General features: G+C 35.3%; 1 protein-coding gene across 4 annotated transcripts in view; it reads left to right on the top strand.

Moving 5' to 3' along the window:
- The first annotated feature begins 2,037 nt into the window (after window positions 1-2,037).
- LOC136025172 (UDP-glucose 6-dehydrogenase-like) overlaps window positions 2,038-26,533 on the top strand; it is a 65,094-nt gene continuing 40,598 nt past the window's right edge. Inside the window, exons 1-4 of one of the 4 annotated variants that reach the window (XM_065700942.1) lie at window positions 2,038-2,148; window positions 12,495-12,690; window positions 13,658-13,795; window positions 24,687-24,851. In XM_065700942.1, coding sequence (XP_065557014.1) covers window positions 12,520-12,690; window positions 13,658-13,795; window positions 24,687-24,851 — 474 coding nt within the window. In that variant the 5' untranslated portion in view covers window positions 2,038-2,148; window positions 12,495-12,519. Of the gene's footprint in view, window positions 2,298-12,494; window positions 12,691-13,657; window positions 13,796-24,686; window positions 24,852-26,533 lie in introns of all 4 variants that reach the window. The other 3 variants (XM_065700941.1, XM_065700940.1, XM_065700943.1) reach the window with 3 other exon arrangements.

Raw genomic sequence — 26,533 nt, 5'->3', positions numbered from 1 at the left:
AGATAACTATAAAATGGGCCACTGAACAGTTCTCTATTATGATGATTAAATCCCTACAATTATGACGTCATTAATTAATCTTGAACATGAAAATGCATTGTTTTGTAAAAAAAATGATTTAGCCAATAAACAGCTCTATATTATATTTCAGTGCCCCGCTAGCTGTGGGAGAAAAAAACGGAAAGAAAATACGAACCTGCTGTCGATGCAGAATATAGTTGCAGCCATGATTCTTGATTTTCAAATCAATATATTTCCTATGTTATTCAAGCCAAGGGACAGTTAATTTCCTACATGGGGGTACTGGATAAGGCAGTTCTAATAATGCACTTTGTTTTTTGATCTGATTGTAGTTTCAGGAATTATGGACTATTTTACTTTTTACTATAGGGCGTGACTGTCTGTTGCTAGGTTGGTAGCTACCGCTGCAACAAAGATAACAATTAACTATTGTTCAGACACCATAAATGTTTTTGTAGTTAGCTTAATAACTTTAGCAATTCTGAACTGAAAACTGAAACACAAAAATTTATTTTTTTCTACGGAAATAAAGCACAACGTTATAGAGATACACACTTTAGGAGTCGAGCCAAAAAAAGGTTGCTCCAAGAGGCAAGCAGATTTTAATTGCGTTTGGTACTTCAGAATTAAAGAAAAATGTTTTTTTCGGTAAACAAAATTCTATTTTTGAAATTATTTTTGTTAGTTTTGATGGGTTTTTAAATACAGCAATTTTATTTCAAGGAGCCATTAAACAGCTCTCTACGATTTTTCAGTGCCGAGCTAGTTGAGTAGAAAAAAAAAACAAAAAAAGATTCCTTCGATTCAGAATATTGCAGCTCAAGCCACTTCTCTTGTTTTTCAAGACGATATATTTTCTTTTTTTTTTCAAGCCAAGAAACTGCAAGTTCCCTAAATGGAAGTTTTGGACAAGACGGTTCTAAATAGTGTACTTTGGTTTTTGATCTGAATGTATTTTGAAAAGGTAGGGCTATTTTATTTCTTTTATGGGACGTGATTATCTCTTACTAAGTTGTTAGCTGTAGCTGCAACCCAGATAAATCATATATATGTAATAAAATAGGTTTGTGGTCTCCATATACAGTAGTGTCTACTTGTACAAGCCTTTTATTTGCTAAAAGAAAACCAGTAAATCCTAGACTAAAAATGAAGACTAACTTGAGAAGAAAGACTAACTAAGAAAAAAAATACTTAGGCAGATGGATGTCCTAGTTGCGTGTCTGATTAGCTCTAATTATCTGTTACAATAATTGCAGTAAAGTTAAAAAGGTACAATTTTTTATGAGAAAGAGAACCTTCACGGTGTGAAATTTCTGAAATCTTTTTTAACTTTAATAAACCTCTGAGTGCCTTGTATAAGTTAAATTTTGGGGTCTAGAGGAAGAATAGTGGCATACCTTGATAAGTAAATTATTTTGTATTTGTCTGAAGCATTACTTTCACTCTTCACTTCAATTTAAAACGTTTTTTTTTGCAATAAACTAATAAGTTCCCTACAATAACATTTCACACAGCAATGTAAATTGGATTTGTAAAATACAAAAGGTTTATCCAAGGGAAACTTGTTCTCTGGTAGTGGCTGTAAACTTTTTAAGAGGCAGGGGAAGCGAGCCCTGCTTAGATCAAACATCTTTCAGTACATCTAGCTCACAGAAAACACGGTTCTTCAAGTCCTTGTGCTCCAACTGTCTATATCTTCATGGTTGGGCCTATAAAATCATATGTTTTCAGTTTAATTTGCTTGTTCTTGTATTGATTTTGTATTTGGGACTCTGAAGGTCGGGTTTTCCCTCAAAAAATGATTTTTCCTTAAGTCCTTAATCACTCAAAGACCACCAAATTTAACGCAGTTCCTTCGTATGTACTATGTACCTTCAATCCCCATAACTTTGTCTAATTATGGCTAAATGGTATAATTTTGACATTTTTATTTCAATTAAATCCGTCCAAAAAAGCTAGTACCCGCAAAAAATCCAAAAACTTTGTTTTTTGTCTTCCTCACATTGCTACACATAGCAGTGTTTGTAGAGATTCTGTTTTACCTGTATCAAGACACAAGAGTGACAAGTGCGGCAACCCTGTTTGGGGCTAACGACCCCGATGGAGACTGGTTCAAAGTTTAAAAAGGTTGTAACTGTAGGCTACTTGACAAGAAAAACAAGCCTGAAGTATGTTCTAGTTCCTAGTGCCGCCAGTGAATAGACCAATTCCTTTTAAGGTATCTTCACTAGTCCTCCCTTCTCTCAGTTTTTGAAGCCTGCAGAACTAGGTTTAGGGTAAGTTCAAAAAATACAATGGGGATATGGTTATTTAATGTAGGCTATTTTGGTAAAACTAAGTCTAGTGATGCATTTTAGAGTGATCATGATGTTTAGAAAGAGCATAAAATAAGGAATCAAATGGTAGCCTAGCATATTTCCTTTAGAATTGGCCAACTTCTAAGTTAATAGGCTAGGCTTCCGCTTTGTTTGGTAAATATCTTGATTAACAGAGTATTCAGATAGACTTGCTAAGAAACAAACTTAGCCTACCCCTAGGATCAGAATTTTATTCTGAATGACTTTCTTTTCTGTTGCAAATTCAACTTTAAGCCCTTTATATAAGAGATAATCCTTTTTTCTCTTATTTTAGATATGGCTTATATGCCTGTGTTACACTCAATCTTGTTAAAACCAGTTACCCATAAATTGATTGATGGTGAGGTAAAATTCTAGTTAATTGACTTCTTGCTATCTTGGAAAGGGTTTAGGTTAGGAAAATGAAACAGTAAAATTCTAGTTAATTGACTTCTTGCTATCTTGGAAAGGGTTTAAGTTAGGAAAATAAAACTTTCAGGGATGGGTCTACAGGCAAAAGTATATCCTGGGAAGGTATTCTAAAGTACCCATCTCCACTCCTTCTCCCTCTAGAGGGCCCTGAAATTTGCCCACATGACAGGTCTATTACCTATTGAAGTTTTGATAAAACAATATTTTACCTTAATTTTTCAGTTACTAGTTGCTTTTTCTCTGCCTTAAGTTCATGAAATGCAATTCCTGTTATTTGAGTAGAATTTGAGCCATATCAATGTTTTTTTTTTCTTCAAAATTTAGGAAATATATTTGCATATCTTTCAAACCTTATAGAATGGAATTGAGCAGTTATGAAGCTGAAAACTATTTTGTTGTACTTTAATTAAGCAGAAGATGTATTTTGCAAGGTTTCACTTTTATAACACACATATTTTTAAAGGTCAGGGCCCTCTAGAGAGAGAAGGAGTGGAGGTAGTTGCTTCAAAATACCTTCCCGGGACATACTTAAATCTGTAGATTCATCCCTGAAAGTTTCATTTTCCTAACCTAAACCCTTTCAGAGATTGCAAGAAGTCAATTAACTAGAATTTTACCAAATGAAACTTTTCAGGGATGGGTCTACAGGTTAAAGTGTGTCCCAGGAAGGTATTTTAAAGTACCCCCTCCACTCCTTCTCCCTCTAGAGGGCCCTGAAATTTGCCTACATGACAGGTCTATACCTATTGAAATTTTGACAAAACAACATATTACCTTAATTTTTAGTTACTAGTTGCTTTTTCTCTGCCTTTAGTTCTGAAAATGCGATTCCTGTTATTTGAGTAGAATTTTGAGCTATATCAATGTTTTTTTTTTCAAAAGTTAGGAAATGCATTTGCATATCTTTAAAACCTTATAAAATGGAATTGAGCAAAGTTATGAAGCTGAGAACAATTTTCTTGTACTTCAATTAAGCAGAAAATTCTAGTTAATTGACTTCTTGCCATCTCAGAAAGGGTTTAGGTTAGGAAAATGAAACTTTCAGGGATGAATGTACAGACTAAAGTATGTCCCAGGAAGGTATTTTGAAGCAACTACCTCCACTCCTTCTCCCTCTAGAGGGCCCTGACCTTTGATGACCTTTAAAAATATGTTTGTTATAAAAGTGAAACCTTGCAAAATAGATATTCTGCTTAATTGAAGTACAAGAAAATTGTTTTCAGCTTTGTAACTTTGACAAAATCAAAATCAATAAATGCACAGGAAGTATGTAGGCTAATATGGGCTATATGTTCAGATAAGGTTAGAAAGGATAGAATAGCTTAGGTTAAAATTGGTATCCAAGTGCTCTAAACTGGAAACTATGCTACAAAGCAGCATAGTTTCCAGTTTAGAGCTCTTAGAAATGCTAATTCTAGAAGTGTCCATCCATTTCTGGTTGACCCTCCTCCTCTAAGGGGCAAACTAAAAATGCATAAAGTGGGCTTGCTTGCAGGTAACATTACCTATAGAGCAAAGCATATTAGTCCATGAGATGCAACTTGAAGCCAGTTGGCTAAAGAAGCACTTACATGTGCTTACACCACATATCATTTTTTCTCTAACATCTTGTAGAGTGTCTTGAGGAAGACTTTGCCTATTTTTACAGAGCTGCCTATTAACAATAGTCAATCTATTAACCATTGGGATAAACTTATCCCAATCTACTATCAAAGCTTTTTGAATCAGCTCAAATATCTCATTAACATTGTAATTATTTTCCTTCAACTGTTCCATGCTATGTAATGATAAGAAGAAATTTTAGAAAGATTCATATTCACCTTTAGTGCAGTTATACTTAAGGATCCAACTTTGAGGAGTAGAATCATTACCTGAACATTTTAACAACACTTTAAGAACTGTAACTTCTTCCTAATGGAGGTAGGAATTCAATATTTCTAACATTATGAGGAGATTTTGTTATTACCAAGTCAAGGGCTGAAGGGGTCAAATCATCCCAAAATTGTGTAGGCTCCTGAATGTGTTGGCATAGGTATGTGTCCTGCATTTTTATGGCACTTGGTATTAACCAATTGACATATAGCAATCGCCAATTCTGTTGGTCTGCCTGTCTGTCTGTCAGTCCTGGTTTTGCTACTTTAGGCACTTCCAGGTAAGCTAGGACAATGAAATTTGGTAAGCGTATCAGGGACCGGACCAGATTAAATTAGAAATAGTCGTTTTCCCGATTTGACCATCTGGGGGGGGGGGAGTGGGGGGCCGGTTAATTTGCAAAAAATAGAAAAAATGAAGTATTTTTAACTTATGAGCGGGTGATTGGATCTTAATGAAATTTGATGTTTGGAACGATATTGTGTCTCAGAGCTCTTATTTTAAATCCCGACCGGATCTGATGACATTGGAGGGGGGAAACCTAATGTCCCGGTTTTGCTACTTTAGGCACTTCCAGGTATGCTAGGACGATGAAATTTGGCAAGCATATCAGGGACCAGACCAGATTAAATTAGAAATAGTCGTTTTCCCGATTTGACCATCTGGAGGGGGGGTGGGGGGCCGGTTAATTTGGAAAAAAATGAAGTATTTTTAACTTATGAGCAGGTGATTGGATCTTAATGAAATTTGACGTTTGGAATGATATTGTGTCTCAGAGCTCTTATTTTAAATCCCGACCAGATCTGATGACATTGGGGGGAGTTGGAGGGGGGAAACCTAAAATCTTGGAAAACACTTAGAGTGGACGGATTGGGATGAAACTTGATGGGAAAAATAAGCGCAAGGTCCAGATACATGATTGACATAATCGGAACTGATTCGCTCTCTTTGGGGTAGTTGGGGGGGAGTAATTCTTAAAAATTAGAAAAATGAGGTATTTTCAACTTACAAACGGATGATCGGATCTCAATGAAATTTGATGTTTAGAAGGATATCGTGTCTTAGAGCTCTTATTTTAAATCCCGACCGGATCTGGTGACGGGGGCGGGGAGCTGGGAGGGGGAAACCTAAAACTTCGAAAACACTTAGATTGGAGGGGTCAGGATGAAACATGGTGGAGATAGATAGATAGATGAGTCTATAGATAGATTAGTCCTAGATAGATGATTGACATAAACGGAACGGATCCGCTCTCTTTGGGGTAGTTGGGGGGGGGGGGTGGGGGTATTTCTCAAAAATTAAAAAAATGAGGTATTTTTAACTTTCAAATAGGTGATCGGATCTCAATGAAATTTGATATTTAGAAAGATATCGTGGCTCAGAGCTCTTATTTTGAACCCGACCGGATCTGGTGACATTGGGGGGGAGTTGGGAGGGGGAAACCTAAAACTTGGAAAACACTTAGAGTGGAAGGATTGGGATGAAACTTGGTGGGAAAAAAAAAACACGAGTCCTAGATACATGATTGACATAACAAGAACGGATCCACTCTCTTTGGAGTAGTTGGGGGGGGGGGGTCAATTCTGAAAAATTAGAAAAAATGAGGTATTTTTAACTTACGAACTGGTGATTGGATCTCCATGAAATTTGATATTTAGAAGGATATCGTGTCTCAAAGCTCATATTTTAAATCCTGACTGGGTCTGGTGACATTGGGGGAAGTTTTGGGGTGGGGAAACCTAAAATGATGGAAAACGCTTAGATTGGAGGGATTGGGATGAAACTTGGTTGGAAAAATAAGCAGAAGTCTTGCATACGTGATTTACATAATTGGAACGGATCCGCTCAATTGGGGGGGGGGGGTAATTCTGAAAAATAAGAAAAAATGACGTATTTTTAACTTACAAAGGAGTGATCGGATCTTCATGAAACTTCATGTTTAGATGGACCTCGTATTTCAGATCTTATTTTAAATCTCAACCGGATCAAGCGTAATAGGAATTGGGACAGTTAGGGGGACCGGAAATCTTAGAAAACACTTAAAGCGGTGAGATCAGGATGAAACTGGATGGGAAGAATAGAAAACTGTCTAACATACGTGACTGACATAACTGGACCAGATCTGCTCTCTTTGGTGGAATTGGGGGGGGGGGGTAATTTTGAAAATTGAGGTATTTGTAACTTACGAAAGGGTGCCCAGATCTTAATTAAATTTGATATTTAGAAGGATCTTGTGCTTTAAAGTTGTAATTTAAAATCCTGACCAGATCCTGTGACATTCGGGGGAGTTGGAGGGGGAAACCGGAATTGTTGGAAAACATGAAAATTGGGGTATTTTTATCTTATGAATAGATGATCGGATCGTAATGAAATTTTATTTTTAGAAGGAATTCTTGTCTCAGAGCTCTTATTTCAAATCCCGACCAGCGAGTTCGGTGCTTCTGGACGTGCTAGGGCGATGAAAACTGGTAGGCGTGTCAGGGAGCTGCACAATTTGACTTGATAAAGTCGTTTTCCCAGATTCGACCATCTGGGGGGCAAAAGGGAGAGGAAAAAGTAGAAAAAATTAGGATTTGTAACTTACGAGTGGGTGATCGGATCTTAATGAATTTTGATATTTAGAAGGACTTTGTGACTCAGAGCTCTTATTTTAAATCTTGACCGGCATTAAGCCTCTTATTTTCCTTTTTAAATCAATCTATTGATTCGTAGAATTTTGTTAGAGCTCATACCATATGATCTCTTGGCTCTTAGCTCTTCTCGCCTCGTCACAAGTGCCATACGAGCTCTTAGCTCTTGTTTTTTAAGGAAATGATGCTCAAAAGATTGATTGGAAAGGGAGGTTGTTTCAGTTTTCCAATCAATGGAAGGTAGGTTAAAATCACCCACCACTAATACTCTTGCACTAACCATTGAAACATTGTGAAGATACCGTAATAAATTTGCATTATTGCTTGTAGATAACTCATTAACACTAGGACTTCTATACACTGCAACAATTCTAATACTACTTGTAGACCTAGGCAATTTTACATCAATCACTAAACATTTGTTAATACTCAGAGCTAAAGGATCATTTACTTCTCTGTACTTAAAAAATAAATGAATATAAACAAAAATTTCACGTTTATAGTTAAAGTGTAACCTTCAACCTGATGAAAATTTTTATCGTCTTAAAAAGTAGAGTTTTGACAACTTTAGCATAAAGTAGAGTTTTGACAACTTTAGCATAAAGTAGAGTTTTGACAACTTTAGCATAAAGTAGAGTTTTAACAACTTTAGCATAAAGTAGAGTTTTGACAACTTTAGCATAAAGTAGAGTTTTGACAACTTTAGCATAAAGAGCAAGGTGTTGAGGAGGGGACAACACCTTTACTATATGGAATAATTTCTGTTCGTTATAAGTTTTAATCTTGCTCCTTACTTTCAGTTAAAAAACTTGTTTTTTTATTTAATTTCTGAATGTTTTTGAATCATTGCATGTTTTGATTTTGGCTCTCCACACATAAATAAATAAAACTAAATTTGCATTTTAATTTTTTTTTGGTCAAATGGCTTTCTCATAGTTTTAGTTGGAAGATTTTGAGAAAAAAGGAGTGGGGGAGGAGGCCTAGTTGCACTCCAATTTCTTGATTACTTAAAAAGGCAACTAGAACTTCTAATTTCTTGTGAACGTTTTCATTAATAAAAAATATATGTAACTTACGAATTGACTTACATAGCGAACTTCTATATTCGTATGTTTTATTATGTATGTGAGGGGGTTCACCCCCTTGTCAATACCTTGCTCTTTATGCTAAAGCTTAAATTTTGTCCCAATTCCTTAAGAATGACCTCTGAATCACAAAGGCTGTTGAACAAATAGTTGAAATTACTAAAAATACTTTAGCATAAAGAGCAAGGCATACGATGAGGTGAACCCCTCATATGCGTAATAATTTCTGTTTGTTTAAGTTTTAATGCTGCTCCTTACCTTCAGTTGAAAAAACTTTTCATATTTATTTTTTCCATTTTTTTTTAAATAATGCTAGAAATCCTGCGCCCCCTTCATTGAAATTCTCTTCCCTCATGACAAATTCCTCCATCGAAAGATCCTAACGCGTAACCTCCCTTCAACTCCCTCCTCCCAAAGCAAAACAAAAATCCCTGTGAAAACGTCTGTACACTTCCCAATAACTATTACTATATGTAAACACTAGTCAAAGTTTGTAACTTGCAGCCCCTCCCATGGGGACTGTGGGGGAGTAAGTCGTCCTTAAAGACATAATCAATAGGTTTTACGACTATGGTGAATAAAATGGCTACCTCAGAGTTTTGATCTGGTGCCTTTGGGGAAAAAATGAGCGTGGGAGTGGGCCTGGGTGCTCTCCAATTTTTTTGATCACTTAAAAAGGGCACTAGAACTCCTAATTTCCGCTAGAATGAGCCCTCTCGTGACATTCTAGGACCACTGAGTCGATACGATCATCCCTGGAGAAAAATAAAATAAAAAATAAACACACATCCATGATCTGTCTTCTGGCAAAAAAAAAATTGCAAAATCCCACATTTATGTAGATAGGAGCTTGAAACTTCTACATTAGGGTTCTCTGATATGCTGAATCTGATGGTGTGATTTTCGTCAAGATTTATGACTTTTAGTGGGTGTTTCCCCCTATTTTCTAAAACAAGGCAAATCTTCTCAGGCTCATAACTTTTGATGGATAAGACTAAACTTGATGAAACTTCCATATTTAAAATCAGCATTAAAATGAAATTCTTTTGATCTAACTATTAGTATCAAAATTCAATTTTTTGAGTTTTGGTTACTATTGGGTTGGGTCGCTTCCTTACTACAGCTCATTACCATGAACTGTTTGATATGCTTCTGGCTGTGCACAATTCTTGGGCAGAAATTAGGTAACAACAGCAACATGTGGCTTATGCACTGACATCAATGACAGGAACTCTTCAACTTTACTTGATAAAGTATCTGCATTGGTGTAGAGTACAAGGAAATTATTGTTCCATAACTGCTTCCCCTGGGATTTGTGAGCTACTATGCAAGCAAAGACAAAACAAAATCAAGGAAGAATTGTTGCTTTGCAGTTGGTTTGTTTTGTTTTCTGTGCCATTTTTGACAGGTTTTTTGGCTCTTTCAAAATTGTTGTAATTTTTCTCCAAAGTAAAATTGTTTCTTTCTTAAAATTTCTTCTTTCAAAATTGTTGTAATTTTCTTCAAAGTAAAATTTTACTTTTGAGATTAATTGAAATATTAGTCACCATTCCTGAATCAGCTACAAATGGTTTGATTTTCTCACTAGACAGTTTTTTTTTTCCTGCATAAAACTTTTGCTAACTCCAGATATAACATCAAAATTTGCCAGTTTTGTACCATATGACACTTTGTGACAGCGTTATCAAGACAAATTTGAAAAAAATCACATAGGTATGCAAATTAGCTTTTATGTAAGACCTTAAACGGATCTCTATGATGCTGTGGTAGCCTACTAGTCCTGTTAGTCACTAGAAAATTTTTGAATAATATTAAGGGGGCTGGTGGGGGGTATAGAATAGAAAAGATTATAAACTTCGGGACTAAGGTTCTCAGCAATTAAGATTCAAAGTAATACCCTTTTCATTCTTCTCAGGGTTTCCATTTGAGAAATGGCAGCCAAAGTGCATTTTTTGGGTCCCAAATGGCACTATACAATAGTGTTATCAATTTGAACAAATTAAAAGCTATTAGAGATAAAAATTAGTTTTTAAATGAGCCCTTAAACAGCTCTGTGTTGTTCCTGTGGCCTGCCCTGCTTTTCCATTCTGGAGATGCCACCCAAATTGTATAATTTGGATGTCATATAGCACTTGTATTATGTTATTATCATGAAAAATTTATAATAAGTGATTAATATCAAAATTAGCTCTTAAATGAGCATTAGACAGCTCTCTAAATGTTCCTGAAAAGGATTGATTACCCATGAAAAAAACAAAACAATTTTTGTTATTGCAATTTTTGAAATTGCCATTACCAAAATTCTTTCCTGTACAGAATTTTAGACAATTACTGTTTCAATAGTTTTTTGTTTCGATCCAGTGCAATTTTCAAGGGGTTTCAGGCTCTTTCAATGTTCCTATAATTTTTTTTTTTTTCAAAATAATATTTTACTATTAAAATTAATTGAAACAGTTGTTACTGTTCTTGAATTAGCTACAAATGGAAGCTTTTTCTTACTGGACAGTTTCTTTGAATTCATTTTTAAACTTTTGGTTAAATGGTTTGCTCTTTACTAGGTCTCAGCTATCACTGGAACAATGATACAACATTCCCTGAAATAAGGGTGCTTTTATCCCTGAATAAGCTCTCAGGGAAGCAGTAGGAGTCTAAAATACAAAAATAAAATATCAAGATATAATTTTCAACCTTACTAGGATTTGTAGCCCCCTCTCTCCTTTCCTTGTGGAGTAAAACATATTTCTTTGATCTTCAATTTAGACTTTTTGAATTGTCCAGCCTTCAATTTCTTACATCATGCTTCTGCAAGATGATGTTCCATGGTATCTTTTTCTTGGAATGTTAGGTAGGCAGTAGGCTCCAGATCAATGAGAGTCGACTCCAAGTTGACAATGTCTGCAGTTACCACTGGCTCGGAAGGGCTTTTCCAAGTTGGGATGGATTAGTTAGACAAGAACAAAAGCCATATTCTACTGGGGAATATGTTTTGTTGTAATGTTCAGGAGTGGTGAAGTCTTGACTGATGAAAGAGGGATTTAAGGGTTTTGGGCTGCACAATATTCCGAGAAAATATTTCATCTTCTCTCCTTTTATAGCCTACTTGGCTAGAATTGAAAGCATAAGTATATTGAGTCATTGTTCATATGTTATGGGATGGTGATAGAGAATTTAGTGGCAAATCTCTAAAACTTTTTAGAGCATTTTTCACTAAAAATTGTGGAGGGGAACTATCATCCCATGTACTATGTATATAACTAAAGTAAGGAATAGTCTTTTGATTACAGTTTCTTTTTTGAGTCAATAGTCCGCTTGATAGTTGCTAAGGCTGAATTTTTTTTGGCCACCTAGTAATGGGATAAGCTTTCTAAAACAAAGCACAGTATATAGCACATATTTTTAGTTGCTGCTACTGACCCTGAATTCTCAAAACTTCCAAAAGTTAATTCATGCTAATATTTTATCTAGAACACTAATCATTTGCATACGTCTAAGAGAGCTTTACCTTCCATTTCATGCTATGTTTTCCATTAGCCTCTGATGTGTTTCTTATGAAAAAATTGATTCAAATAATATGTATAAACAGAGAATGGGCACAATCCTACTTAAATCCTGATTTCACACTGAATCAACTACTAAACTCACTTTCTAACTTAACCTCAGTAATATTATTCTTATGCATAGTATTAATCACTTAATGTACTTTTATAGTGTATGATGCAAGGATAGGAGATAGGACCTTTTCTACGAGGCAAATTAAATGTCTAGTCATAATGTATAAAACTGAGTATGAAAAAAAGAAAACGAGACACTTCTCAATTAAAAATTTCTCAGTCCAGATTCTGTCAAATCATCCTCTCATCTCATAGAAACAGAATACTCTTTACCGGCTATTAGCATGTAGATTAAGTCTATCCTATTGGTCATATGAAAGTAAATTTAGCAAGTTCAAAGTCAACAAGGAATGTTTTTACTGAAATTATCTCATTTCTGAAGAATCTGTTATTTGTGTGTAATCCCCCCTTCTCCCATATGTAGATATATCACTTGGGTACCCTATGATACTGTCAACTAATGTTTTGCCTTAGCTTTAATAACGGCCTTTCTTCTTTTTTTTTCAGCTCGTGAAATAGGTAGAATTTCATAATGAAGGCATATCCAAAAGTTTCCAAGATCTGTTGTATTGGTGCTGGTTATGTTGGAGGACCCACTTGTACTGTAATTGCCTCAAAATGCACAGATATTACCGTCACAATTGTGGATATTAATGAATCAAGAATTGCGCAATGGAATTCAGACTCTTTACCTATTTTTGAGGTATAATTATTCTGTAGTTAAATGCAATGTTCAAATCGTTACTACAAAAAAGGCTAACTTTTTGCCAATTCGTTAACAGAATTTAAAGCTCTGGAAAGAAACCTTTATCCAAAAGAATATAGGGTGCAAATCCAATGTTGTATGATTGTATAAAGAAAAATCGAAGTAATTAGGAAATATGTTAAAGTATTGAAACAGACTGGTTAAATCAAGCTTAGTGAGATAATATTTTCGAATAGACAATGGTCTACTGACCTGATTTTTAGATTTTATCTATATATAGACTAAAGCGGTAAAATAATACTGCAATAATAATTCACTTTGCTAGTTTGGACATTTCTGCCAGGCATGTCAACCTCTATAATTGAATTAACATTTTTCTTGAATTCTTTTTTTAAATTTTAAAACACTTTATAAGAAATAACGTTTAACTTTGGTATATGTAATAGGCGCTGGAGGACAACTGGTGGGAGGGGTTCTAGGTTCCTAAAATCCCTTCTCTTTGTGTCGAGGACTTTAGCGGTTCAGAAGTATCCTATATGCTGCAGACAATCCTTGGCATTTACTAATAGTCTATTGAGAAAGTTGTATAGTTGAAATTCGTTGTTGAACTAAGAAGTTGAAAACATAATGTTAAAGTTCAATAAAAGAAATGCTCAAAAATTGCAAATTTGCTTCTGTGCAATGAAAATTTGGGATACAGCTTTTTTTGTTCAACAAATTTGTATAATTATTGGTGGGAACTAAAAAAAAAGACAGCAAACTCACCCTCTCCCGAATCCCCTCAGATAAAACAAGCAAAATGTTTAGTGCTAGCCTCTACCCTATTCACAATTGTTAATTCCTCTGAATAGGCTATGGTATTTATTTGTCTGCAAGAGAATGAAAATATTTCTACCTATTTTATGTTTCGACATACAGCTTTGCTTTTTTTTCAATTTGCTAGTAGAAATGCTCTTTATTCTAGCCAGGACTCGAGGAGATAGTGAAGTCGCGGAGAGGCCAAAACTTGTTCTTCTCGACAGATATCTTAAAAGCTGTTAAAGAAGCCGACTTAATCTTTATTTCTGTTAACACCCCAACTAAGAACTTCGGAGTTGGAAAGGTACTTACTTTTTTTTTCTTAGCTTGCTGGTAGTGCTTGCTTCAATGGATTGTTTTTTTTTTTGTGTTTTATTAATTAACAATGGCCACACAAGACCGAACCAGAATGGATTTTCTGTAGTTGGCATATAAGAAGTTTGGTGGTTGAAAAGAAAATGCACATATTTTACTGCCTTTATGACAACTTGCTTCTATGTTACGGAAAACCTGTGTCCAGAAAAATTAACAAACAGGGAAATTTTTCTGCTGAATTGACAAAATGGTTGCTGCATGAAGTAAAGATTTTGTATTGATGGTAGGTATCGATATAACTAAACTACTCAATAGACAAAAAAATAAAATAAAATAAAATTACTCATACGAAACAGAACGAATACAAACATTAATTAAAGAATTGAAAAATGGATATTTTACCTGAAGAACTTGATTTGCATAAAATTAGATTCTAAAGCATTCTTTTGTGTATGGTGAAGAAAATCTACTTGGCTGTCATAATAGTAGGCGTTCCTGTGCAACTAAAATAGAAACAATAAAGATACAATTCCCAATTAATAGGTAATAGAAACCTGCGATTCATTTTTTATAGAATTAAAATCGGTAATATTTTGAGGTGTGAGTATTTACATTATACCCTGCCAAAATCAGTGTCCCACTACTTGGATGACATTCCTACAGGAACAAAACATTTTTGCTGAAGAATTTTTCAGGATTTACGACAAAAGAGAAGGCTGTTGCAATTTTTTCAAACACTGTTTCCCAGAAAACGAGAAATCTTGTTTTAGGATTTGTGTGGAGTAGTATCTGTTGCCAAGTTAAATTGATATTTAATGCTTAAAAAGTACCCAATAAGTAGGGAATGATGGATCGTGTAAGGGGAGAAGGTCCCCAAAGAAAATAGACTTTTTTTCTGCTAGCACTCAATGGGTAGAATGGGACTGTGACAATAGCACGGCTAGATTAGCTCCTGATATCGAGATGGTAGAGATATATGGTATCAGAATCCTGCGTTTTCGGAGGCGAAGACATGAACTCTAATTCTGCTCTGATTCTAAAACTTCCATAAAACCCCACCTTGAAGTTACAGCCCGTCGAAGCCTCCTCCGCGAATTGAAGTATCAAAGCTTTCGTCTAAGAGTGTTGCTACGTCCCTTACCTTGGCCCTAACAAACCGCTTTGCTGCCTTAGCTGACCTTGATGATGATGAACCACCATCCCTGACAATTGAGCGTTGCTGGTTTCTCTTTAGAAATGGATGAATTTCCAGCCAAAGAGGTATTAGGCACCTAAAAAAAAACAATCCCTAAAAATGCATGTGTCCAAAAACCGTTGCACTCAGTTAAAAAAAAACAAAAACAAAAAAACGCCTCTCGCAGTTCCCTATAAGGAACTACTTAAGGCGCGTTGCCGATTGGCGAAAATGGATAAAAGAAAATTTACGGAGTGGGTTGTCGACGGAAATGGAAAAAAGTACTGAGAAATGATACCAGAGAGCTGTAATAGCTACTTGCTGAAACCACTGGGAAAAAGGAAGCATCGTACCCCGCTGTAAAAGACACAGACGGGTAAGTTATAAATGATAATGTGTTGAGGTTAGAATGAAGGCAAATATATTTCAAGCTTTCGTTGAGTTGGCTAAACCCCCAACTGGATTATTCTGAACTTCCTGCATCACCTCCTACCTCCCTCCAGTGACTTGAGTCAGTTGCACGATGGTTCAGTTGCACGTTGGTTTAGTTGCACGGTGGCTCAGTTGCACGGTGATTCAGCTAAATGGGGTTGGGTTGCACGGGAGTTTAGTTGGTTTAGTTATACAGTGACTCAGTTACACGCACACCGCCTAATCAATGATACTATGCAGGTAGAAAATCTCAAGTTAAAGCTGATGGAAGCCTGTTTTCACCTTTGATATTGAGTGGGGGGGTAAAAAAAAGAATACGTCCTGTCCTCGACCATCTTTAATTTCGTAATAGACCGGATATCAATAGAAATTAAGTAACGTCAAGGAGATACAATAGACCCTTCCCTGTCAGTAATAGATCTAGATTATGGCAATGATGTTGATCTACTTGCCGACTCCATCGAAGAAGTCTAATCCATGCTCGACAACATGTCTAGTAAGGGCAAATCTCGCAGCCTATATATAAGTCAGCAGAAAACAAAGGCGATGAGGACAAGTGGCGTTGGAAATGCACCCGTCATTGGGTGCAAATACCTAGGCTCTATGATGAACCTCTATGGCAGCGTCATAGAGGAAATCCAGGTTCGTACTTCTTCAGCCTGGATTGTTTTTCTTCGTCAGAGAAAACCCCTATCGGACAAGCACCAAGCTACATTGAAGACAAAATTGCGGATATCTGATGCATATATATATATTAAATAAGTAATTTTTTTTAAACTGAAAGTAAGGAGCGGCATTAAAACTTGAAACGAACAGAAATTACTTTGAATTTCGAAAATGAAAGGGGCTGCTTCCTCCTCAACAGCCCGCTCTTTACGCTGATGTTTCACTCTTTCTCTCAACTCTACTTTTTAAAACAGTAAAAAACATGTATATATATTTGCATTCGTATATAGTATATACAAATGCAAACATAACAGTGGTATATACTATATACCTTTCACAAAGAGATGAATTAAGTCTTATAATGATTCGTTTTCAATTGAGTCACTTGACAGGGCTTTGAACTTAACGGTTACGGTTAAAGGAAAAAAGCAAAACATTTTGGGTGATAACGTTTGTTTGTCTTTCGCCATAAGCTAATGAATATAAAAGTATACCTGTCACCCAATTCCTAATCTTGTATCTGTCTTAAAGTGCAGTTTATATTTTACTCGTTTTGTTAAAGATACATTTCTTATAGGACAGCGCAAAAACTGCTACATCTGTATTTATCAATTTATGTCCTCACTGACTTTACTGTTGTCATCTCCTACATCCGAACAAACCCCTAGTTTGGAAAGATATCTTACCGAGTTCATCCTCTGTGAGGAACATACTGGACAGGACTTCATTTTAGTAATAATTCATTAGAAAAAAAGTTTCCATGATGACAGTAAAGAGCGAAGTTGAAACTTAGACGAATAAAAATTACTGCTTCGCGGTTTATGCAACATATTTTTGAACAAGAACCAAGAGCTCATATGGCACTTGTGACGAGGACAGAAGAGCTAATAGCCAAGAGCTCATATGGTATGAGCTCTAACAAAATTCTCAGAATCAATAGATTGATTTAAAAGGAAAATCAGATGCTTAATGCCGGTCCGGATTTAAAATAAGAACTCTGAGTTACGATGTCCTAAATATCAAAATTTATTAAGATCCGATCACCCACTCGTAAGTTATAAATACCTCGTTTTTTCTAATTTTTCCTCTCCCTTTAGCCCTCCCCCCAGATGGTCGAATCTGGGAAAACGACTTTATCAAGACAATTTGTGCAGCTCCCTGACACGCTTACCAATTTTCATCGTCCTAGCACGTCCAGAAGCACCAAACTTGTCAAAGCACTGAACCCTTGCCCCCAACTCCTCCAGAGAGCGAATCCAGTACGGTTACGTCAATCACGTATCTACGACATTTGCTTAGTCTATCCACCAAGCTTCATCCCGATTCCTCCACTCTAAGCGTTTTCCAAGATTTCCCGTTTCCCCCTCCAACTCCCCCCAATGTCAACGGATCGTGTCGGGTGAAATAAGAGCTCTGAGACATGAATTCCTTCTAAATATCAAATTTCATTTAAATCCGGTCACCCGGTCTTAAGTTAAAAATACCTCAATTTTTCCAAATTAACATCTCCCAGCTCCTCCAAAGAGAACGGATCGGTTCCAATTATGTCAATCACGCATCTAGAACTTGTGCTTACTCTTCTCATTAAGTTTCATTCCGATCTCTCCACTCTAAGAGTTTTCCAAGATTTCTGTTTCCCTCCTCCAACCCCCTATGCCCCCGGATCCAATTCGAGTCGAAAATGGAGCATCTGAAACATAAAATCCTTCTATATATTAAGTTTCATTAAGATCCGATCACCTATTCGTAAGATAAAAATGCCCCAATTTTCACGTTTTCCAAGAATTCCGGTTTCTCCCTCCAACTTCCCCAATGTCACAGGATCTGGTCGGAATTTAACATAAGAGCTTCAAAGCACAAGATCCTTCTAAATATCAAATTTCATTAAGATCTGATTACCGTTCGTAAGTTACAAAGACCTCATTTTTTCCGAATTACCCCCCCCCCTCAACTCTACCAAATAGAGTGGATCCGATCCGGTTATGTCAGTCACGTATCTTAGACTTGTTTTTATTCTTCCCATCCAGTTTCATCCTGATCTCTCCGCTTTAAGTATTTTCTAAGTTTCCGCCCCCCCCAATGACGCCGGATCCGGTTGAGATTTAAAATAAGAGATCTGAGTTACGAGATCCTTCTAAATATGAAGTTTCATGAAGATCCGATCACTCCTTCGTAAGTTAAAAATACGTCATTTTTTCTAAATTTTCAGAATTAACCCTCTCCCCCCCAAATAGAGCGGAGCCGTTCCAATTATGTCAATCAAGTATCTAAGACTTCTGATTTTTTTCCCACCAAGTTTCATCCCGATCCCTCCACTCTAAGCGTTTTCCATGATTTTAGGTTCCCCCCAAACTCCCCCCAATGTCTCCAAATCTGATCGGGATTTAAAATTAGAGCTTTGAGACACAATATCCTTCTAAATATCAAATTTCATTGAGATCCGATCACCCGTTCGTAAGTTAAAAATACGTCATTTTTTCTAATTTTTCAGAATTAACCCCCCCCCACTACCCCAAAGAGAGCGAATCCATTTCGGTTATGTCAATCATGTACCTAGGACTTTTGCTTTTTTTTCCCACCAAGTTTCACCCCGATCCCTTCACTCTAAGCGTTTTCAAAGATTTTAGGTTTCCCCTCCCAACTCTCCCCCCCCAATGTCACCAGATCCGGTCGGGATTTAAAATAAGAGCTCTGAGACACAATATCCTTCCAAACATCAAATTTCATTAAGATCTGATCAACCGTTCATAACATAGTAACATAAAAACCAAGTGACATAAAAACTGTTTTAAAGCAACTGGCTCGTGACATTTCCCCTATATTTCTAGAATTCTGAAAAACTAGTGCTTTATTGAATACACAAAACCGATGCAACAAAACAAAAATAGAAACTGGAAAACCCTTGAGTGGTCTACTGGCATAAAAGAATAATTCATAAATATCTCAATAGTTTTTTACCGGCCATCAAATTAATAAATTTTGCAGTATGATTTTAAGTCTTTAGAATTAGATAGTTTTTAGAATTCTAAAAATATAGGGGTTTTCGGAAGTATGTTGCATAAACCATGAAGCAGTAATTTTTGTTCGTTTTAAGTTTCAACTTCGCTCTTTACCTTCGTCAGAAAAACTTTTTTTTTTAATTTAATTTTTACGTTTTTAAGCTTTAAAAATATGGTAAATAAACCTTATAAAAATACTTTTTTTTTCCATCTTAAGCAAAAAAACTAACTAAATAACATGATTTTTTGCTAAAATAGAGCATCAAATATAGGTTTAACTTAGCACCTCTGTTAAACTTCACCTTAAAAAGTCTGGGATTTGTCACAAAAAGAGTCAATGGGGTATTTGTCCTTGCATCATCGAAGAGTTGCAGAAAAAAAAATTTAATTATCAATGAAATTATTAAAAGAATTTAAGATGTCCAGTTAAACTTATTTATAAAAAATTGTTTTTTCATTTTTTTTGCCTCGTTGACCTTAATAATTTGGGAGAACTGATCATTAGAAATGAAACGGCGCTTGAAAGTGAAATAAAATAAAAAAAAAGGTTCTATGCAAGATTCGAACTGTTTTTACCAAAATTTAAAGGCAGATCCCATAACCACTGGACTAAATCACCTTATGAGTAAGTCTTCTTTATACTACCTGCTTTTCTAAATCATGGGTTTTTTGCATGCACAGTACAAATATCTAGATATATGTACTGTGGCAGAAGTTAAAGATAATAAGGTAACCTAGACATCAAAATTTTATCACCACTTGATGCGGCATTTTAATGATCTTTTCAACTATAAATCTACAAAAAGTACGCTGAATTTGAAAGTAGCTTTCCGTTGGATTATTAAATATCTCTGAAAAATGTTTTCTGCGTACTAGTTCTATTGGTCCCGTTTGAGGGGGCTTTGGGGTAGGGGGTCCGTTCCCCCATTTTTTGTCACAGCCTCTATTTTTTCAAATCCTTTTTTTAAGTTTTCTTATTAGGAATGGCTCTTTTTTCAATATTTTCATCAGAAAAATAGAAAAATCCTAATTTCACTTTTTTAGTTTCATATGGTACTTTATGATGGTGTTGTCAAATTTTGACCTTATAAAAATCGGTTACATATAAAAATTAGCTTATAAATGATAGTCAATAGTTATGCTAGTCAGTAGACGACTTCTGAGTAAAATTAAGGAGGCTAGGAGGAGGAATATTGAAGAGAAAGAGGGGGATTGTCAACCTCATAATCTGGAATGAGGTTGAAATTTTTTAAATTATTCACCTATCATTATAATTTTCAATTAGTGGCTTTTGTTTTCCCATGGGAGTTTCTTATCTCGTATTCTTCTTTTCCTAAATTCACGTTTGATTCAAAGTTAATCATGATAATTTAGTTGCACTACCTTCAAATCAGTTTCAGGTTTTCAATTGTCATTAAGGACAATTATGCGTACAAGGATAATTTTTTGCCCCCGAGATAAGGCAAAAATGAATTTGCGTATAAAAGTACCGATTTCCAACGATTTCTGCAAACCAAATAAGTAGATATAATACGAATACATTTCATAAAAACAATAATTTCTAGGTATCATGAGAAGCAAATACGTTATAGGAAAGCGAATTAAATCAATCAGTCGAGCGCATTGAGGCTAAACAAGAAGGTTTTCCTTTTTTGCATAAATGTTGTGCAACCTCTGTTAAATTCTTGTAGGCTTCAGTCAATTTAAGTCATCAATTTAAGTTTTAATGCTGCTCCTTACTTTCAGTTGAAGAAACTTTTTCATATTTATTTTTTCATTGCTCTTTAAAAAAATGCTTAAGAATCCTGCGCCTCTTAGAGATTCTCTTCCCCCATGACAAAGTCCTCCATTGAAAGTTCCCCCCGCATAGCCCCATCCCTTCAATCCCTCCCCCCAACCAAAAAAAATTCCTCCTGAAAGTGTCTGTATTTTCTAAAATAAGGCAAATTTTCTCAGGTTCGTAATTTTTGATGGGTAAGACTAAACTTGATGAAACTTATATATTTAAAACCAGCATTAAAATGCGATTCTTTTGTTGTAACTGTTGGTATCAAAATTCCGTTTTTTAGAGTTTCGATTACTAATGAGCCGGGTCGCTCCTTACTACAGTTCGTTACTACGAACTGTTTGATATACATAGAGATAGTACGGCTCATGAATGTAGGACGTCATCTGAAATGCCATGTATATATATATATATATATATATATATATATATATATATATATATATATATATATATATATATATATATATATATATATATATATATATATATATATATATATATATATAATGCCATCTTCGGCACTATATATATTTTTTAACGTAATTGTTTGTTGAAGTTTTTTAAGTTTCCGTGATTAAGACAAATTTCAGTTTGAAAGATTTAAGTTGATGTAACTGCCGTGTAGGAGGAAATACGAATACCTGTTAAAATGACACTTTTCGGGATTGATTACTTTACAAATAAACTAATAAAGGCAAACATTTATTTTTGGGGAAAACCTAATGCACCCAAGAAACTGAGACAAATGAGACGCGAGGAAAAAAGCTACTGAGGTGCCGTATTACTATGTCTATATATAAACAAGTGTTCAAAAGATGTCACGTTTGTGCACATTGTCATATTTGCATTCGTATATAGTATATACAAAGCAAATATAACAGTGGTATATACTATATACCCTTCACAAAGAGATGAATTAAGTCTTACAATGATTCGTTTTCAATTGAGTCACAAGACTTTGAACTTAACGGTTACGGTTAAAGGAAAAAAGCAAAACATTTTGGGTGATAACGTTTGTTTGTCTTTTGCCATAAGCTAATGAATATAAAAGTATGCTAGTCACCCAATCCCAAAGTCTTGTAATTGTCTTAAAGCGCATTTTATATTTTATTGGTTTTGTTAAGGATATATTTCTTATGGGACAGCGCAAATAGCTTTACGCTGTGATTGAAATTGAAAATAGCTTTCCGTTTGATTGTTAAACATCTCTCAAAAATGTTTCCTGCGTACTAGTTCTATTGGTGCTGCTTGAGGGGGCTTTGGGCGGGGGTCTGTTCCCCCTGTTTTTGTCCCATCCTTTATTTTTTCTAATCCTATTTTAAGTTTTCTTATTAGAAATGGCTCTTTTTTCGATATTTTCATCAGAAAAATAGAAAAAAAATCCTAAGTCACTTTTTTAGTTTCATACTATACTTTATGATGGCGTTGTCAGCCGACCTTATAAAAATCGGTTACATATAAAAATTAGCTTATAAATGATAGTCAATAGTTCTGCTAGTTAGTAGACGACTTCTAAGTAAAATTAAGGAGGCTAGGAGGAGGAATAGAAGAGAAAGAGGGGGATTGTCAACCTCATAATCTGGAATGAGGTTGAAATTTTTTAAATTATTCACCTATCATTATGGTTTTAAATTAGTGGCTTTTGTTTTCCCATGGGAGTTACTTATCTCGTATTCTTCTTTTCCTGAATTCACGGTTGAGTCGAAGTTAATCATGATAATTTAATTGCACTATCTTCAAATCAGTTTCGGGTTTTCAAATGTCATCAGAGACAATTATGCGTACAAGGATAATTTTTGGCCCCCGAGATACGGCAAAAAGGAATTAGCGTATAAAAAGTACCCATTTCCAGCGATTTCTGCAATCCAAATAAGTAGATATAATACGAATACATTTCATAAAAACAAGAATTTTTAGGTATCATGAGAATCAAATACGTTATAGGAAAGCGAATTAAATCAATCAGTCGAGCGCATTGAGGCTAAACAAGAATGTTTTACTTCCATTTTTGCATAAATGTTGTGCAACCTCTGTTAAATTCTTGTATGCTTCAGTCAATTATTGTTTTATTTATTGTTTTTTTTTTACTTTGATTTTGTTAACTGCTGAAACTTCCTAAGGTTTACCTTTTGACTTTATTTGTATTATTGGCTTTTATTGTGCATACATGGTGGATAATTTGGCTCTTTACAAAGTCTCGTCCGAAATTTTACTGCTAAAATCTAAAAGATTAGATAGCTTTGGATAAGGCTATTTCAAGGAGAAATTCCAGTTCTAGTTAAAATTCTTCTTTCACTTAAAATTGTCTCTCTTCTCAACTTTGAAAAGTAGCTTAGAGAGTCTCGTAAAGATTTACGAGACTGAATAAATGAAATATTTAAACAAACAGAAATTAATAGGAACAATCAATTAAAGCTAAAAAATGACATATGTTACTATGAATGTATAAATCAATGAGAAATTAATTTGAATAATCGAACCTCTAGAACAGTAGGAATTACCACAGCAAGACTGCCACCTCCTCAAACTCCCTAAAGGCTAGTGTGTCATTGGCACTTAGTTTCAAGTATTGGATTACTTTTGGTCTGTTTTGGAAAGCCTGGTAGGTTTCACGATCCTTAAAAATATTTTAAGTCTGGTGATTCCTTTTGGTCCGAATTGATGTAAAATATTCCAAATCCGGTAGCTCTTTTTGGTTTGGGCCGATTAGGAAATGTTTATAACTCGAGTTCATTGGTTTAGGCTGATCAAAAAGATACAAATTCTGGTAATTCCTTTCGGTCTATGGTAATTGAAATATTAAGTCCGGTATGTCCCTTTCGTCTGGGCTGACCTAAGATATTCCAAGGCTAGTGATTCATTTTAGTCTGGCCGATAGAAGATATTCCGAGTCCACTAACTTTTCCTCTTCTGGGCTAATCGGAGATGGTCCAGGTCCAGTAAATCACTTTGGTCTATCCTGGCTACTTCGCCTGAGCTGATCGAAAGTTTTCCGACTGGTAATTCAATTTGGTGTCGGCTTTTGGTTCTCTGTCTTGCAGGTTTCAAGATGGTCTTACAGCAATTTTTATTTATGTATTTGCGCTTTTTTAGCCAAACCATTGCCTGAGAAAAAGCTCGTAGCAATTTTTTAAAAACTGGTCTACTTTCGGTCGCAACCTAGGCTGGAGCTGGACAGCCCAAGTAGGGTTTCCACGCTCTCAGATCGAAAATTCTTGCATGAATCCGGTTTAAACATTGTGCAATATGGCCACATTTCCTATTTCAAACTATAGTGAAAAATGAGTTATTTGACTAATATAGGACCCTTGAGCTCAGTGATGTGCCAATTGTATAATTTATGGCTCCTATCTTTTGAGGGTTTGTTGACAATGTTTCTCCTAGAGACACATTTTCGAGATATTTTGATCCTTTTGAATGGAATGGCAATCTTAAATTTTTGTTTCAATGGAGGACGCGAAAGGAGGTATGGCTGCCCTCTAGTCACTTCTTGCCTTGAGGAAAGGCACAAAAACTTCTAATTTTCGATCGAATAAACCCCCTCCCAAGTTTACACGACCTCTTCTTCTATGCAAAGCGACTGGGGAAAATAATAAATTAGTAGGGAAACGTTTTTACTCTCTCAACGCTAGTGCGTTAACTCTGATAATGTGTCTAATATCTTTTTTTAGAAGAATGAGTAAGAGGGGTATTTTGCTTTATTTGCGGGGGTGTTGACGTTTGTCTAGACTATCTAGAGTAAAAGGCCTTTTCTTCTTTTTTTTCCATTATTGCTTATAGGTCTATATTTCTACTAATGTGCATAAAATCGGATTTTCAGGGGCGTGCTGCCGACTTGAAACACATTGAGGCATGTGCAAGGTTGATTGCTGATCACTCTACGTCATCAAAGATTGTTGTGGAAAAAAGTACAGTTCCTGTCAGGGCTGCAGAAAGTCTATCAAGGATTCTCAAGGCCAACACTAAGCCTGGAGTCACTTATCAGGTAAGTACTTGAATCTTTTTTTAGGTTGGCTGTTTCAGGAGTACAAATCGCGAAAGTTAACTTGTTAAGATTAGCTGCTTCAATTATTCTTACCAAACCCCAGAATAGTTTTTATGACAATAAAATGATTGCAAGATTAAAAAAAAAAAATACTCCTAGTCTTTCTTTTTGTATTTGGAGTTTTGTGCAACATTCGAACACTACAAACACTGTAGTTATGAAAATAACCTTGAATAATGCATAACGAGACATTTTTGTTATAGAATTTACTTAGTGGCGCCTCCATTGTTAATCTGGTGAAATAAGACTGAGCACTTACCCTGTCAATGAGTTATAGAGTTGCCTAAATCCTTTGAAAATCACTAATGATATTTCATCTTTTCATTTGTTAATCGTAGCGAATGTAATAGCGTTAACTTAGGAAAGAGTGCTGTATCGCCCATGTAAAAAAAAATTTCCGGGCTTCATAGTATAGAGCAGACGGCTATAGAAAGTGGGAGAAGGGCTCCTTATGCTACTGATTCTGAGTTCGACTACTGTTTTAAGGGGGGAAAAGTGCCTGCAGAGACGACAAGATCTATTCAACCTTAGGGCAAGAACCGAAATTATCGTTTAAAACCAAAATATGTTAATCCCTAAGTAGGATACCTGGACCCTTGATCGTTCTAATCTCCCCCTCCCCAATTTTACACTTAGATCATTAAGGTCATAGCATCACTGTCCTTAGTCAAAATGAACTAAGTACCGTATGTATTCCACAAACGATGTTTGGTTTCCACCAAAGTTGCTGCTTGATGGCTTCTGAGCTGATAGATTACAACGTAATGTTGCATTATAGAAGTCTACTATTCACACATTTAGTACATGTCTCCCCAATAGTATTTGATTTTTACTAAAATTTGTATTTAAGGATGTCTGAGCTTATTGATAACACATATGTGGCTAGTATTACTAGAAAGAAGTCCAAAATCTGGTAATTAGCCTATATATTTTTCAAGAATGGCGTCAATTTCCACCAAAGTTGTCATTTAGCGATTTCTACTTGCTGAATATGAGCCTTTATTGAAGTCCAAAGTAAAATCAAGTTTCAATTTTAATGTAAGCTTTTTATTTAGTTTTAAGCAAATTGCAACTGCCAATAAGGTTTTGTGGTGTTTTAGGGACAGTACCACCACACGTGGCAAAAATTTCTCCGTATAGACCTAACGTAAAAATTGTTTTGATTTTCTCTTTGGAAATATCCTTATTTTCATCATTTATTTCTTCCTTTTCAATCAATTCCATTTACTATACACAACAAAATCAATTGACTAAAGAAAAATTTCCAAGTCATGGAATCAATTTAGTTTTCATAATAGTTCAGACAACGCTCGAGCTTTTTGGGGGATTTGAAAGGCAGAAACTGTGTATTTGTTGTAATTTCTTTTTAAGGTCCATTGCAAGGTTTTCCCCCTTGTTTATTAGGATCTGTTTATTTTTTTTCCATATATACGTTGATTTCTGGTCGTTTTAGGTTTCACGCCAGAATTAAGACGTCAAGACGCCATATCCTGTTCATTTGAGTTTTCAATTTTCTCTTCACTTTTAAGGGCATTTTTTTTTTTTTACAAATTCGATTGAATTAGTACTAATAATTACAACTAACAACATGGAAAATCAAGCTTTTGGTTAGTTTAGTGGAG

The sequence above is a fragment of the Artemia franciscana genome, chromosome 3 (assembly GCF_032884065.1).
Source record: "Artemia franciscana chromosome 3, ASM3288406v1, whole genome shotgun sequence".
Lineage (NCBI taxonomy): Eukaryota > Metazoa > Arthropoda > Branchiopoda > Anostraca > Artemiidae > Artemia > Artemia franciscana.
The sequence above is the reverse complement of the archived record's forward strand: the minus strand, read 5'-3'. Positions and strand labels throughout refer to the sequence as shown.